Below are 15,227 nucleotides of genomic sequence, written 5' to 3' on the forward strand. Positions count from 1 at the left end.
AGCCAGGGCAACTAAGGAGTGGCTCCGTAAGAAGCATCTCAAGGTCCTGGAGTGGCCTAGCCTGTCTCCAGACCTGAACCCAATATAAAATCTTTGGAGGGAGCTGAAAGTCCGTATTGCCCAGCGACAGCCCCGAAACCTGAAGGATCTGGAGAAGGTCTGTATGGAGGAGTGGGCCAAAATCCCTGCTGCAGTGTGTGCAAACCTGGTCAAGACCTACAGGAAACGTATGATCCCTGTAATTGCAAACAAAGGTTTCTGTACCAAATATTAAGTTCTGGTTTTCTGATGTATCAAATACTTATGTCATGAAATAAAATGCAAACTAATTGCTTAAAAATCATACAATGTGATTTTCTGGATTTTAGATTCCGTCTAAAGTGTACCTATGATAAAAATTACAGACCTCTACATGCTTAGTCAGTAGGAAAACCTGCAAAATCGGCAGTGTATCAAATACTTGTTCTCCCCACTGTATATCAATTTTTTATCTACAGTACCAGTCAAAAATTTGGACACACCTACTCATTCAAGGGCTTTTCTTTATTTTAACTATTTTCTACATTGTAGAATAATATATTCAAAACTATGAAATAACACATATGAAATCATGTAGTAACCAAATCAAAATATATTTGAGATTTGAGATTCTTCAAAGTAGCCACCCTTTGACTTGATTACAGCTTTGGACACTCTCGGCATTCTCTCAACCAGCTTCACCTGGAATGATTTTCCAACAGTCTTGAAGTAGTACCCACATATGCTGAGCAATTTGTGAGGCCAGGTCGTCTGATGCAGCACTCCATCACTCTCCTTCTTGATCAAATAGCCCTTACACAGACTGGAGGTGTGTTGGGTCATTGTGCTGTTGAAAAACCAAATGATTGTCCAACTAAGCCCAAACCAGATGGGATGGCATATCGCTGCAGAATGCTGTGGTAGCCATGCTGGTTAAGTGTGCCTTGAATTCTAAAAAAATCACAGACAGTGTTACCAGCAAAGCACCCCCACACAATCACACCTCCTCCTCCATGCTTCACGGTGGGAAATACACTTGCGGAGATCATCTGTTCACCTACACTGCGTCTCACAAAGAAACAGTGGTTGGAACCAAAAATCTCCAATTTGGACTCCAGACCAAAGGACAGATTTCCACCGGTTTAATGTCCATTGCTCGTGTTTCCTGGCCCAAGCAAGTCTCTTCTTATTATTGGTGTCCTTTAGTAGTGGTTTCCTTGCAGCATTTCAACCATGAAGGCCTGATTCATGCAGTCTCCGCTGAACAGTTGATGTTGAGAAGTGTCTGTTACTTGAACTCTGTGAAGCACTTATTTGGAATGCAATTTCTGAGGCTGGTAACTCTAATGAACTTATCCTCTGCAGCAGAGGTACTTCTGGGTCTTCCTTTCCTGTGTCGGTCCTCATGAGAGCCAGTTTCATCATAGTGCTTGATGGTTTTTGCGGCTGCACAAAGTTCTTCACATTTTACGGATTGACTGTCTTAAAGTAATGATGGACTGTTGTTTCTCTTTGATTATTTGAGCTGTTCTTGCCATAATATGGACTTGGTCTTTTACCAAATAGGGCTATCTTCTGTATACCACCCCTACCTTGTCACAACACAACGGATTGTTTCAAACGCATTAAGAAGGAAATAAATCCCACAAATTAACTTTTAAGAAGGCACACCTGTTAATTGAAACGCTTTCCAGGTGACTACCTCATGAATCTGGTTGAGAGAATGCCAATAGTGTGTAAAGCTGTCATCAATGCAAAGGGTGGCTACTTTGAAGAATCTCAAATATAAAATATATTTTGATTTATTTAAAACTGTTTTGGTTACTACATGATTCCATATGTGTTATTTCATAGTTTTGATATCTTCACTATTCTACAATGTAAAAAAATTAAAAATAAAGACAAACCCTGGAATGAGTAGGTGTATCCAAACCTTTGACTGGTACTGTATATACATTTGCTAAAATGTAAAAAAAAAACAGTTTTGCTATGTCATTACTGGGTATTGTGTGTAGATTGATGAGGGAAAAAATAAATGTAATACATTTTAGAATAAGGCTGTAACGTAACAAAATGTGGAAAAAGTAAAGGGGTCTGAATACTTTCTCATTCCAAAATCATGGGCATTAATATGGAGTTGGTCCCCCCCCCCTTTGCTGCTATAACAACCTCCACTCTCCTGGAAGGTGTTCCACTAGATGATGGAACATTGCTGCGGAGACTTGCTTCCATTCAGCCACAAGAGCATTAGTGAGGTCGGGCTCGCAGTCGGAGTTCCAATTCATCCCAAAGATGTTCGATGGGGTTGAGGTCAGGGCTCGGGGACATTGTCATGCTGAAACAGGAAAGGGCCTTCCCCAAACTGTTACCACAAAGTTGGAAGCACAGAATCGTCTAGAATGCGTTGCTGATCTTATGCTTGTGTTCGGCTTCTCCGGCGTGGAAACCCATTTCATGAAGCTCCCGATGAACAGTTATTGTGCTGACATTGCTTCCAGAGGCAGTTTAGAACTCGGCAGTGAGTGTTGCAACCGAGGACAGATTATTTTTACACCCTACGCGCTTCAGCACTCAGCGGTCCCGTTCTTTGAGCTTGTGTGGCCTACCACTTTGCGGCTGAGCCTTTGTTGCTCTTAGATGTTTCCACTTCACAATAATAGCACTTACAGTTGACAGTGTTAGCTCTAGCAGGGCAGAAATTTGACAAACTGACTTGCTGGAAAGGTGGCATTCTATGACAGTACCACATTGAAAGTCACTGAGCTCTTCAGTAAGGCCATTCTACTACCAATGTTTGACTATGGAGATTGCATGGCTGTGTGCTCAATTTAATACACCTGTCAGCAACGGGTATGCTGAAATAGCCAAATCCACTAATTTGAAGGTGTGTCCACATACTTCTGTATATATACAGTGAGGGAAAATAGAATTTGATCCCCTGCTGATTTTGTACGTTTGCCCACTGACAAAGAAATGATCAGTCTATAATTTTAATGGTAGGTTCATTTGAACAGTGAGAGACAGAATAACAACAAAAAAATCCAGAAAAACGCATGTCAAAAATGTTATAAATTGATTTGCATTTTATTGAGGGAAATAAGTATTTGACCCCCTCTCAATCTGAAAGATTTCTGGCTCCCAGGTGTCTTTATACAGGTAACGAGCTGAGATTAGGAGCACACTCTTAAAGGGAGTGCTCCTAATCTCAGTTTGTTACCTTTATAAAAGACACCTGTCCACAGAAGCAATCAATCAATCAGATTCCAAACTCTCCACCATGGCCAAGACCAAAGAGCTCTCCAAGGATGTCAGGGACAAGATTGTAGACCTACACAAGGCTGGAATGGGCTACAAGACCATCGCCAAGCAGCTTGGTGAGAAGGTGACAACAGTTGGTGCGATAATTCGCAAATGGAAGAAACACAAAAGTACTGTCAATCTCCCTCGGCCTGGGGCTCCATGCAAGATCTCGCCTCGTGGAGTTGCAATGATCATGAGAACGGTGAGGAATCAGCCCAGAACTACACGGGAGGATCTTGTCAATGATCTCAAGGCAGCTGGGACCATAGTCACCAAGAAAACAATTGGTAACACACTACGCCGTGAAGGACTGAAATCCTGCAGCATTAAGGTCCTGGAGTGGCCTAGCCAGTCTCCAGACCTTAATCCCATAGAAAATATGTGGAGGGAGCTGAAGGTTAGAGTTGCCAAACGTCAGCCTCGAAACCTTAATGACTTGGATAAGATCTGCAAAGAGGAGTGGGACAAAATCCCTCCTGAGATGTGTGCAAACCTGGTGGCCAACTACAAGAAACGTCTGGCCTCTGTGATTGCCAACAAGGGTTTTGCTACCAAGTACTAAATCATGTTTTGCAGAGGTGTCAAATACTTATTTCCCTCATTAAAATGCAAATCAATTTATAACATTTTTGACATGCATTTTTCTAGATTTTTATGTTGTTATTCTGTCTCTCACTGTTCAAAAAACCTACCATTAAAATTATAGACTGATCATGTCTTTGTCAGTGGGCAAACGTACAAAATTAGCAGGGAATCAAATACTTTTTTCCCTCACTGTATTGTATATACTGCCAGACAATGTTTTTTATATCATGACTATCAATGATGTCAATAAGTTTGTATGAATCTTCCGTTTGGCATGTCTCTTCATGTAATGACAGGACAACTGGGTCAGAGTTTTGGGAAACCTTTCCCCGCTTTTGTTCCATGATGGCTGAAGACCTAGCTAGCCAGTTAATAGTTAACACCAGACATAGATGAAAGCAGAAACCTATTAGTATCTTTACCTTAGATTACTAGGGAAAACCTCTAATTATATTTGTTGAAACTCTGAATTAAAAGTTTGCCACCAGTGGTCTAGCTAACTAGCTATGTAAACCACACCCCTCTGAGAACACGCCTTCTGCGATGTTGGATACAAGGTGGTACTTATTCAAATTAGGTAAGAGAATAAGAAGTTACCATTGGTGTATGAAAATTAGGCTTTTTGTGATGTCACAAAAAGTTCTTAATAATCCCGCCTCCTGAATCCAAGTGTTTGATGTGGGGGAGGGGACCAGTAACTTTATGATCAAACTTGATCAATGTGGAAGCAACAGTCATTTTTCATACTTTGGTAGTTCTACTTTGATCTGGTTTCATCCAAATATCATCAAAATTCATGAAAAACGTACACTTTTCAAAGTGTTGACAAACTCATTCCCTAACACCATGGGTGTTGCAAATTCCGACATAAATTAAAACTGTTTGAGAGTAGATGCTGTTACCCTTTTTTAGTGTTAGGGAATAACACATGTAGTGTTACAGTATTTTTTGTTGTGTTGTTTTAACACTGTAGGGCAGGGGTGTCAAACTCATTTTAGCTCAGGGGCCACATGGAGGAAAATCTATTCCCAAGTGGGCCGGACCGGAAAAATCATGGTATATATAACTTAAAAACAACAACTTCAGATTGTTTTCTTTGTTTTAATACGATCAACATACAACATAAAGCTGGAGCCTGAGGACAGTGTGTCCAAAATAGTACAAGCACAACATCACTATTAATCATAAAACACGTCAAGTTTATTTGAAAATTCTAAAGAAAAAGAACACACAAACACACAATGCCTCAGTGATTAACATAACTATTTCACAGATCACAGAACTATATCAGGGTGTCATTTCTCAGGCAGAAATGTAGATAAAAATAATGAAATCCTGTTCCCCAAACAAGTGCAAGAACCACAGAGTCAAGAATAGGTTAAATATACAAATAAAATCAATTAAAAACAATAGCACATCAACATAAAAACATCAACATAAATCTGAAAGCGTTGCTCAAACTCCCGTAACAGTCCCGTTATTTTATCTTTGAACCGCTTCATGTCTGCCACATGTTGGGTCGCGCACACATTTTTCAGACAGGGGAAGTGAGCTGCATCACCACCGGCAAGTTGCGTCTCCCACAATGACAGCTTCAACTTGAAAGAACGTATGCTGTCATAATACTGCGTGACAACTTTGTTGCGCCCTTGCAGCTGTTTGTTCAAGTTATTCAGGTGCTCTGTAACATCCACCATAAATGCAAGGTCCTGCATCCATTCTGCGGAATGAAATTCTAACACTGGTTTGCCCTTTTCTTCCATGAACTGTTCAATTTCTTCTCGTAAATCAAAGAAACGCCTCAGCACAGCACCTCGGCTTAACCATCTTACCTCAGTGTGGTATGGCAGGCCATAGATGTGGTCTTTCTCTCTGAGAAGGCTGTCAAACTGACGGTGATTCAGGCTTCTGGATCAGATGAAATTAACAGTTTGGATGACCACCTTCATGACGTTATCCATCTTTAATGACTTGCAACACAAAGCCTCCTGGTGCAAAATACAGTGAAAAGTCAAAAAATCACGTCCTCCATTTGCAGATTGCACTTTCTCTCTGAACTTTGTCACAACGCCTGCTTTTTTCCCGATCATTGAGGGCGCACCATCTGTAGCCAGGCTGACAGCGCGGGACCAGTCCACTCCGACCCTGTCCAGCACGCCGACGAGTGCGGTAAAAATATCAGCTGCTGTCGTTGTATCTGTCATCGGCACCAACTCCACGAACTCCTCGGTGACGGTCAATGTGTCATCAACTCCGCGGATGAAAATGGCCAGTTGTGCAACATCTGTAATGTCCGTGCTTTCATCAATTGCAACCGAAAACGCAATAAATGACTTTACTTTTTGCTTCAACTGGCTGTCCAAATCCACTGAAAGATCGGAAATCCTGTCTGCAACTGTGTTTCTTGTCAGGCTGATATTTGCAAAAGCCTGCCGCTTTTCAGGGCACACAATCTCCGCTGCCTTCATCATGCATGTTTTTACAAATTCACCCTCACTAAATGGTTTTGAAGCCACTGCGATTTCATTAGCAATGAGGTAGCTAGCTTTCACTGCAGCGTCACTGATGTCTCGGCTGTGAGTAAACACAGACTGCTGTTTCTTCAGACCCGCCAACAGTTCATTCACCTTCTCTCATCTCCGCTGTCCTTGAAAGTTGTCATATTTGTCGGCATGAAGACTCACATAGTGGCGACGAAGGTTATATTCTTTCAGCACTGCAACATGCTCTGAACACACCAAACATACAGCTTTCCCATTCAATTCCGTGAATAAATAGGATGACCATTTTTCTTGGAACACTCTGCACTCTGCGTCCACTTTTCTCTTTTTTGACAGAGACATATTGGGGCAATGAGGGTGCCAAAGCACATAATGTTAAAAGTAGAAGCCGTAATAAATATTGCGGGCAAAACAAAGTAGCTCATTGGCTGCACGTGCTTGACCTACTTGCTCTGCCCCGGTATAAACAGTTTGCTTGCTTAACACAATTGCTATTGCGCCATCCAGTGGACGCAATTGGAACAGCAGTTTATTTTATTGAAAAATTGCAGCGCATTTTTATACTTTACAATTATTATTATTATTATTATTTTTTATTATTTTTTTAATCATCTCGCGGGCCGGATTAAACCCGTTTGTGGGCCTGATCCGGCCCGCGGGCCGTACATTTGACACCCCTGCTGTAGGGTGTAATGCCTTATTTGCATTTTTCCCAGCATGCCTTTTGAGTGAGTGTGAGAGATACCCACCCATGACTGTGTTTGTTTGTTACAGACACATGGTTGTTGCATTCATTAAATTCTAGTCTTGAAGCGTTCACCAATTGACTGCCTATGTGTTTGAATTAAATCAAAATCCCTTATGACCATGTGTAATTGCGTAAGGCCATTAGTTACCTTGACATTGTGGTCTGAAAGTCCAGGGTCATGGGCCACATCGGACCTGAAAGTCACAATATGCTGATTTGTGAAGTCATTATGAATTCCAGCCAGAGGTAGGAAAGCCAACAATTGGAATATTTTATGACCCACAATCTGCCTTAAGAATGACTGATATGGTGAAAGACAAGACTACCTAAACCATCTAAACTGGAACAACCATCTCATTAACGGGTGCAATAAATCCAACCCCTTACAGATTGGATTAATTTAGAAAAATGTAAATTACTTATCTTTGTATAGTATAAAATCAACTAATCAATCAATGTGCATGCAGAAACATAGATATTAAAACAAACTATAAACTTTTTACTTCAACACCGAGATTTTAACACTTGCAAATTTGCTGTGCATGAACAATTCAAACTAAAGGGCAGCCAAATTGTGCTTAGATGTTTCAGCGAAATGATGCTTACCATAGTTTCAACTTTTCAGATGATTCCAAAACTTCATCGCTGCCTGGTTATGGACGGAATGGATTACACCGGGTAAGATCAGACACTTCACTTGTCAGATGTCACAACTTGATTAAATCCAACAAAATCGATCGAATTAATATATGATTAATGTGGATGGTTTCCACTTATAGGCTATGACGGCAGCAGGTAGTCTAGCGGTTAAGAGTGTTGAGTCAGTAACCAAAAGGTCACTGGTTCGAATCCCTGAGCCGACTAGGTGAAGAATCTGTTGACGTGCCCTTGAGCAAGGCACTTAACCCTAATTGCTGCTATAAAACATTCTGGATGAGATTGTCTGCTAAAATGTGAATGACTGATAAAGTGTTGTTGATCATATTGTTCATATAAATATGTCGTTGTTATTACAATACTGTTTCTGCCTCTGCAGCCTCAGTCCACAGATTTCACTCAGTACAACAGCCATGGGGACATGTGTGGGGGAGGAAGAGGTGAGTGTTGTTCACCAAATAAAGCTGTGGTTATATTCACAGCTACTTCTACAATTTCAATATTCTTAAAGCTACAATCTGGGATTAGCTTTTCACCAAAATGACAGCCCCGCCCCTTGTTTTGGTATACAGCTGAGAAATGGGGCTTGGGAAAATGTAACCCCTCCCAGATCCCAGATTGTACCTTTAACCGATTATTCACATAAATAATTCATAACTATTTTTTATAATAAGCCACCCAATTATTGAGAAGTCAGATTTGGAAATAATGTAGTACTTCTTTCAGATATAAATGATAAATGGTACAGGAAAAACATTAACTGTGAGTCTCATTTTCTGTCCCATTTTGTCTTGCAGAGTTTCAGGTATGTCTCTCATTTGCTTATTCACAAATGCCTTTCATTATCCCTTTAATTTTGCATGTGTTTGCTCACTCATTATTCCCAGGATCGCAAACCTTATGTTGTTCTGAATGTCAACCCACTCCTGCTAAATGCCTGCATCACTGTTGGCTATCCCAAACTGTAGTGATTGCATTGCTGTGATCCTGCATGCTCCTACCTTGGAACACATACAACACTGCTTTAGTTACATATTCAATTGCAAACCGTAACAGTCCTCTAGACTGTGAGAGGTGGAGGTGTCACAAGTGTAGAAGCCATTGAGATTAATTGTATTAAAATAATGCCAATCTTTGAAAGCCAAAACCCATTACCCAAAGAGACAGACAAATGTACTGCAGTGACCATATGTTACAAGTATATTGCTCTATATAATAATACGATACAGTAGCTGGGCTCGTGGTAGCTATAGTAGATAGCTATGCTAGATATATCTCAGTTCCATACCACTATATTACATGTGTGTATATGTTCTATCCTGTAGCACATAAGGGATGGCTGTGCCGCAGTCACAAGAATGGACAGGGGAGTATCTATGCCTAATATGTTGGAACCAAAAGCAAGTATCTTATTTCTTTATATAAAAAAAAAGATTTACCTGATGATCTCTGAGCTGTATGTAGAGCTAGAGCTGTACAGGCGTGGTCAAAAGTTTTGAGAATGACACAAGTATTGGTCTTCACAAAGTTTGCTGCTTCAGTGTTTTTATTTTTTTTTGTCAGATGTTACTATGGTATACTGAAGTATAATTACAAGCATTCCATAAGTGTCAAAGGCTTTTATTGACAATTACATTAAGTTTATGCAAAGTGTCAATATTTGCAGTGTTGACCCTTCTTTTTCATGACCTCTGCAATCCGCCCTGCCATGCTGTCAATTAACTTCTGGGCCACATCCTGACTGATGGCAGCCCATTCTTGCATAATCAATGCTTGGAGTTTGTCAGAATTTGTGGGGTTTTCTTTGTCCACCCGCCACTTGAGGATTGACCACAAGTTCTCAATGGGATTAAGGTCTGGGGAGTTTCCTGGCCATGGACCCAACATTTTGATGTTTTGTTCCCCGAGACACTTAGTTATCACTTTTGCCTCATGGCAAGGTGCTCCGTCATGCTGGAAAAGGCATTGTTCGTCACCAAACTGTTCTTGGATGGTTGGGAGAAGTTGCTCTCGGAGGATGTGTTGGTACCATTCTTTATTCATGGCTGTGTTCTTAGGCAAAATTTTGAGTGAGCCCACTCCCTTGGCTGAGAAGCAACCCCACACATGAATGGTCTCAGGATGCTTTACTGTTGGCATGACACAGGACCGATGGTAGCGCTCACCTTGTCTTCCCCGGACAAGCTTTTTTCCGGATGCCCCAAACAATCGGAAAGGGGATTAATCAGAGAAAATTACTTTACCCCAGTCCTCAGCAATCCAATCCCTGTACCTTTTGCAGAATATCAGTCTGTCCCTGATGTATTTCCTGGAGATTAGTGGCTTCCTCGCTGCCCTTCTTGACACCAGGCCATCCTCCAAAAGTCTTCGCTTCACTGTGCGCGCAGATGCACTCACACCTGCCTGCTGCCATTCCTGAGCAAGCTCTGCACTGGTGGTGCCCCAATCCCGCAGCTGAATCAACTTTAGGAGACGGTCCTGGCGCTTGCTGGACTTTCTTGGGCGCCCTGAAGCCTTCTTCACAACAATTGAACCTCTCTCCTTGAAGTTCTTGATGATCCGATAAATGGTTGATTTAGGTGCAATCTTACTAGCAGCAATATCCTTGCCTGTGAAGCCCTTTTTGTGCAAAGCAATGATGATGGCACGTGTTTCCTTGCAGGTAACCATGGTTAACAGAGGAAGAACAATGATTTCAAGCACCACCCTCCTTTTAAAGCTTCCAGTCTGTTATTCTAACTCAATCAGCATGACAGAGTGATATCCAGCCTTGTCCTCGTCAACACTCTCACCTGTGTTAACGAGAGAATCACTGACATGATGTCAGCTGGTCCTTTTGTGGCAGGGCTGAAATGCAGTGGAAATGTTTTTTGGGGATTAAGTTCATTTTCATGGCAAAGAGGGACTTTGCAATTAATTGCAATTCATCTGATCACTCTTCATGACATTCTGGAGTATATGCAAATTGCCATCATAAAACCTGAGGCAGCAGACTTTGTGAAAATTAATATTTGTGTCATTCTCAAAACTTTTGACCGTGACTGTATGTGCCCTATCCTTATTAGTATATTTCACTGACATGCCAAGTTTTTAATATAGACTTCACTACAAAAATGAATATGCTGTATGCAACAAAAACGAATATGCTGAGTCAGTGGATAGTGAGCTCCAAGGTATATGACTGGTGGTGTGTCTCATAATATCACCACTAACTTACTTGCAGTATGCAGCTGGTAGTCAGTTCCATCATAGGGTTCCTGTAACCAAAGTCAGCCCCTCTACAGTACTACATCTCCCATGAGGCTGTGGCTGTGCTGAAGTCCAGACAGGAGCTAGTGAAATGAGTCACCTCTTGCTTAGCATGCCAGCTTCTCCATGCTCATTCGCACATCGCTTCAATACAGACTGTATGTAACATACAGTGGAAAATCCAACACCAAATGTATCTTTGAAATGACTCAGATCACTGTATACTTTTTGAAGGAGAGATACCTTCATTGTTGGATTTTCATGATTGGTGTGGCTATTATGAGTTGGCCAGACAGTGGAAAAAAGCAAAAAAATCACTCCTCTTGTTGCTTATTAGAGTATTGCAGTAAGAGCTTGCAAAACTCTCACTCTAAATTCATATGGATCTAGGTCTGTTTGTGTACTAGGCCTTAGCATAAGTTAGCTGTAAAGCCCACAGTATGGCAGCTTTCCAGGACTCGATAACTATGTCTTGAATTTTATTGAACAAAATAGTTTAACACTTAAAGTACTGTATCTATTTTGTTACTTACTTACAAAATGTTAGGGTTACAGTTAGTTCTCTGGAAATGTGCATTTGTAGCCTAATCTTGTCCATTTATGTAGTCAGATATTCCAACATATTCACATTTTAACTGATATACATGTTTTGTTAATAATGAGAGCACAAATGCATGTACCTACACAACGATACTGGCATCATGCACCTCCCTATCAACTGATACCCTTATAGTTGAGCTCCCAGGCTCTTCAGCCCCATCCGCCCTCTTACAGCCCTCACTCACAATCTTCTGTCACAGTTGTTGTCCCTACACAGTGCTGTCTCAGACAAGACTATCAGTGTTGAACATGCTATAACTGTAAAAATGATGCCCTATCTAATCAAACGTGGATACCTGGTTTCTGTGGTATCTCTAAAATATGTCTGCATATGTCTGTCTGCAGCAATGAATGTGTGGATTCACAATAATTACAGCATAAACATGCTTTCTTTTCCATTTTGGATTTATTTCAAAAAGCTAGTATCCAGGTTCAATTGAATGGGGTCCTCAGTCAGTTTTTATAGCCCCTTGGTCTATCTTTCAACAGTTTCCTTTTGAAGCTTGATTCAGTATTGTCTTCCTTTACGATCCTTGCTATCCGGGATCCTTGGGATGTCCCTACCCCATTGATGTTGACATTTTAAATGGTTAAGGTAAGGGTTAGGGTTAAGGGTAGGTAAGGGTTATGGTTAAGGGTAGAGGTTAGGGTTTAGGGTAGGGACGTTCCAAGGAGCCTTGATAGCAATAACCCTTTCCATTACTGATGGGTGTCTCCCTTTGAAGGTCGTACCATATGAAATGCTCACGATAACCAGTAGAGGGCGAGCTAAACTGCCCAGGGAGGTGGACAGAACAAGACTGGAGGTATCATTTGATTTCTGCATGTGATGATAGATACTGGATTGTCTACTTTGTGTGCATGAATGCTACACAAATACCTAGCGAGGAAAGTACAGAATCCATAGCTCCATATAGCTTCTTGAGAGTTTTTCAATGACCTTATAGGAGCGTAAATGCTAACCACAACATACCCCTTCCCCCTTCCTTCTTTTCTCAACCTCTTTTCTCACTCTAGCGCCACTTAGCCCCAGAAACGTTCTTTGACATCTTTGGGATGGAGATCCAGGAGTTTGACAGGCTTCCACTGTGGAAACGCAACAACATGAAAAAGAAGGCCAAGCTCTTCTAGCAGTCAGAGCAGCATGCACTCATCCCATCCCTTAAGATAGCACTCTACTCTACCACTGTAACATAGATGTAGGATTTGTTTTGATTTCCCCCTCCTTTTTTCAGACATGTTCAAGGAAGCAATGAAATTGACTCTTTTTACTCTATGCTTCCTCTATGGACTGAATACATAATTTAGTAACCTATAGATGCTACAAGGAAAGAGAATAAAACCATTTCTTCATTTTGCAAAAATGAAAAAGAATGAGAGAATTATAAGTTAGGTCATGTTTTTTTTTACTGCTGCGCTTGTTTTTTTATTTTGTTTTTCGCTTTGCTTTGAATGGAGCTGCTTTTATTTTCTATCCTTTTTCTTTAATCTCATGGCACCAATTGGAACATGTTCTTCACATGCGAAACTGGTCTGTCAGCTTCATAAGTCAATGGTCAGCTTGCCCTCATTTTGGCTGAAATATTTTTGCCCACCATTGGCGTCAAATCAAATGGCTCACAGTCTTCATCATGGAAATTATTGGGCCTTGCCATTTCTTTATGACTCTAGTACATAATAAGAGTCCAAATCTTCAAACACTGCTCATGCCAGCTAGCCTTAGCACCTAACCATGTTACTCTCACTGGCATCAGAGTCTGGAAAAGCCATCAATCAAAACGATATAATGTGGTTTCCATGTAGATCCGGGTTATATTCATTAGGACATGCAACGTTTTAAAATGTTTTGCAACGGAAAACGGAAATGAGTCCAAGTAGTTCCTCCCTATTTCAGTCTGTTTTCTTCCGTTTGATGCCTAATAAATACGACCCAGGTAGCCTACCCAGGCATCTTGACCCTTCAACAAACAGTTTATCCTATCAGGCTCCTATGAAAACGACCCAATTTAGTTTTCCTTTGGTTAAATTGGAGAAGCAATTCCTATTTTACTCATAAATATTCAACAAACACCCCCAAAAAACACAAAAAAAACATTAAATGTACTTAAAAATAACAACTGTATTTGAAATGACTGTTTTATAAATGAAACCCACACTGCCATTTGTTGTATTGAAATATAAGCAAAAATAAAGTTTTAAATCCCTGTGTATGATGATCCTCGGCTACACCAAAGGTATCACGTGTAGTTCATCTCCTCTCAGCTATTAAACTATAATAAACACAGTGTGAGGTAGTATGAGGACTCTCCTGTCAAGTTTTATGGGACCAATCAGGCATAGTGTACTCCGTTGACTTCCTGGACTTCAGCCAATAAAGAGGCAGACACCCATGGAACTGACTGACTGACTGACTGACTGACTGACTGACTGACTGACTGACTGTCTGTCTGTCTGTCTGTCTGTCTGTCTGTCTGTCTGTCTGTCTGTCTGTCTGTCTGTCTGTCTGTCTGTCTGTCTGTCTGTCTGTCTGTCTGTCTGTCGCTCTCTCGCTCTCGCTCTCGCTCTCGCTCTCTCTCACTCTCTCGCTCTCTCTCTCAAACACGCACATACAGATACACACACACCCAGGCTCATAGAATACCTATAGATTTAAAGTATGCTATGAATCAAAGTATAAATGGAGGAAATACAGTTTTGCTAAAGATTATCTGTGTGTCAAACTGGATAGAAACCCTCTGTTAGCTTATAGCCTGCTTACAGCACCTCATACCATCAATGTAAAAATATTACTTACAGTAATTTGCCAGGGATCAGTTTACACAAGTATATTAAATGTTATACAATACATATAGGGTTGGTGTCCCGGACACAGATTAACCCTAGTCCTGGACTAAATAGCATGGTCAATGGAGAGCTGTGACATCATGATGGATGTCACATTGTCTTCTAGTGATTTCTATTGCAAAGGTCAGTGGTGGAAAAAGTACTCAATTGTCATACTTGAGGTAGAGTAAAGATACCTTAACAGAAAATGACTCAAGTAAAAGTGAAAGTTACCCAGTAAAATACTACTTGAGTAAAAGTCTAAAAGTATCTGGTTTTAAATGTACTTAAGTACAGTGGTAGAAAAAGTACTCAATTGTCATACTTGAGTAAAAGTACAAAGTAAAAGTAAATGCTATACATCAAATTCCTTATATTAAGCAAACCAGACGGCACGATTTTCATATTATTTTTAATTACGGACAGACACTCCTACACTCAGACATAATTTACAAACACAGTATTTGTGTTTCGTGAGTCCGCCAGATCAGAGGCAGTAGGGATGAAAAGCATTATATTGATAGGTGCCAGAATTCTGTCCTGCTTGAGCATTCTAAATGTAACGAGTACTTTTAGGTGTCAGGGAAAATGTATGGAGTAAAAAGTACATTATTTTCTTTAGGAATGTAGTAGAGTAAAAGTAAAAGTAGTCAAAAATATAAATAGTAAAGTAAAGTACAGATACCCCCAAAAAACTACTTAAGTAGTACTTAAAAGTATTTTTACTTAAGTACTTTACACCACTG

At 40.6% G+C, this 15,227-nt stretch overlaps 1 protein-coding gene across 1 annotated transcript in view; it reads left to right on the forward strand.

Moving 5' to 3' along the window:
- Positions 1–12,789, forward strand: part of ablim1a (actin binding LIM protein 1a) — a gene marked incomplete at both ends in the record, with an annotated part of 86,475 nt that extends 73,686 nt beyond the window's left edge. The window contains 6 exons of the mRNA XM_084153068.1: positions 7,778–7,830; positions 8,189–8,249; positions 8,607–8,614; positions 9,135–9,209; positions 12,384–12,464; positions 12,676–12,789. Of these exons, the coding sequence (XP_084009194.1) occupies positions 7,778–7,830; positions 8,189–8,249; positions 8,607–8,614; positions 9,135–9,209; positions 12,384–12,464; positions 12,676–12,789 (392 nt within the window). The remainder of the gene's footprint in view (positions 1–7,777; positions 7,831–8,188; positions 8,250–8,606; positions 8,615–9,134; positions 9,210–12,383; positions 12,465–12,675) is intronic.
- Positions 12,790–15,227: the final 2,438 nt, after the last annotated feature.

Source organism: Coregonus lavaretus (assembly GCF_964263955.1).
Source record: "Coregonus lavaretus genome assembly, chromosome: 36".
NCBI lineage: Eukaryota > Metazoa > Chordata > Actinopteri > Salmoniformes > Salmonidae > Coregonus > Coregonus lavaretus.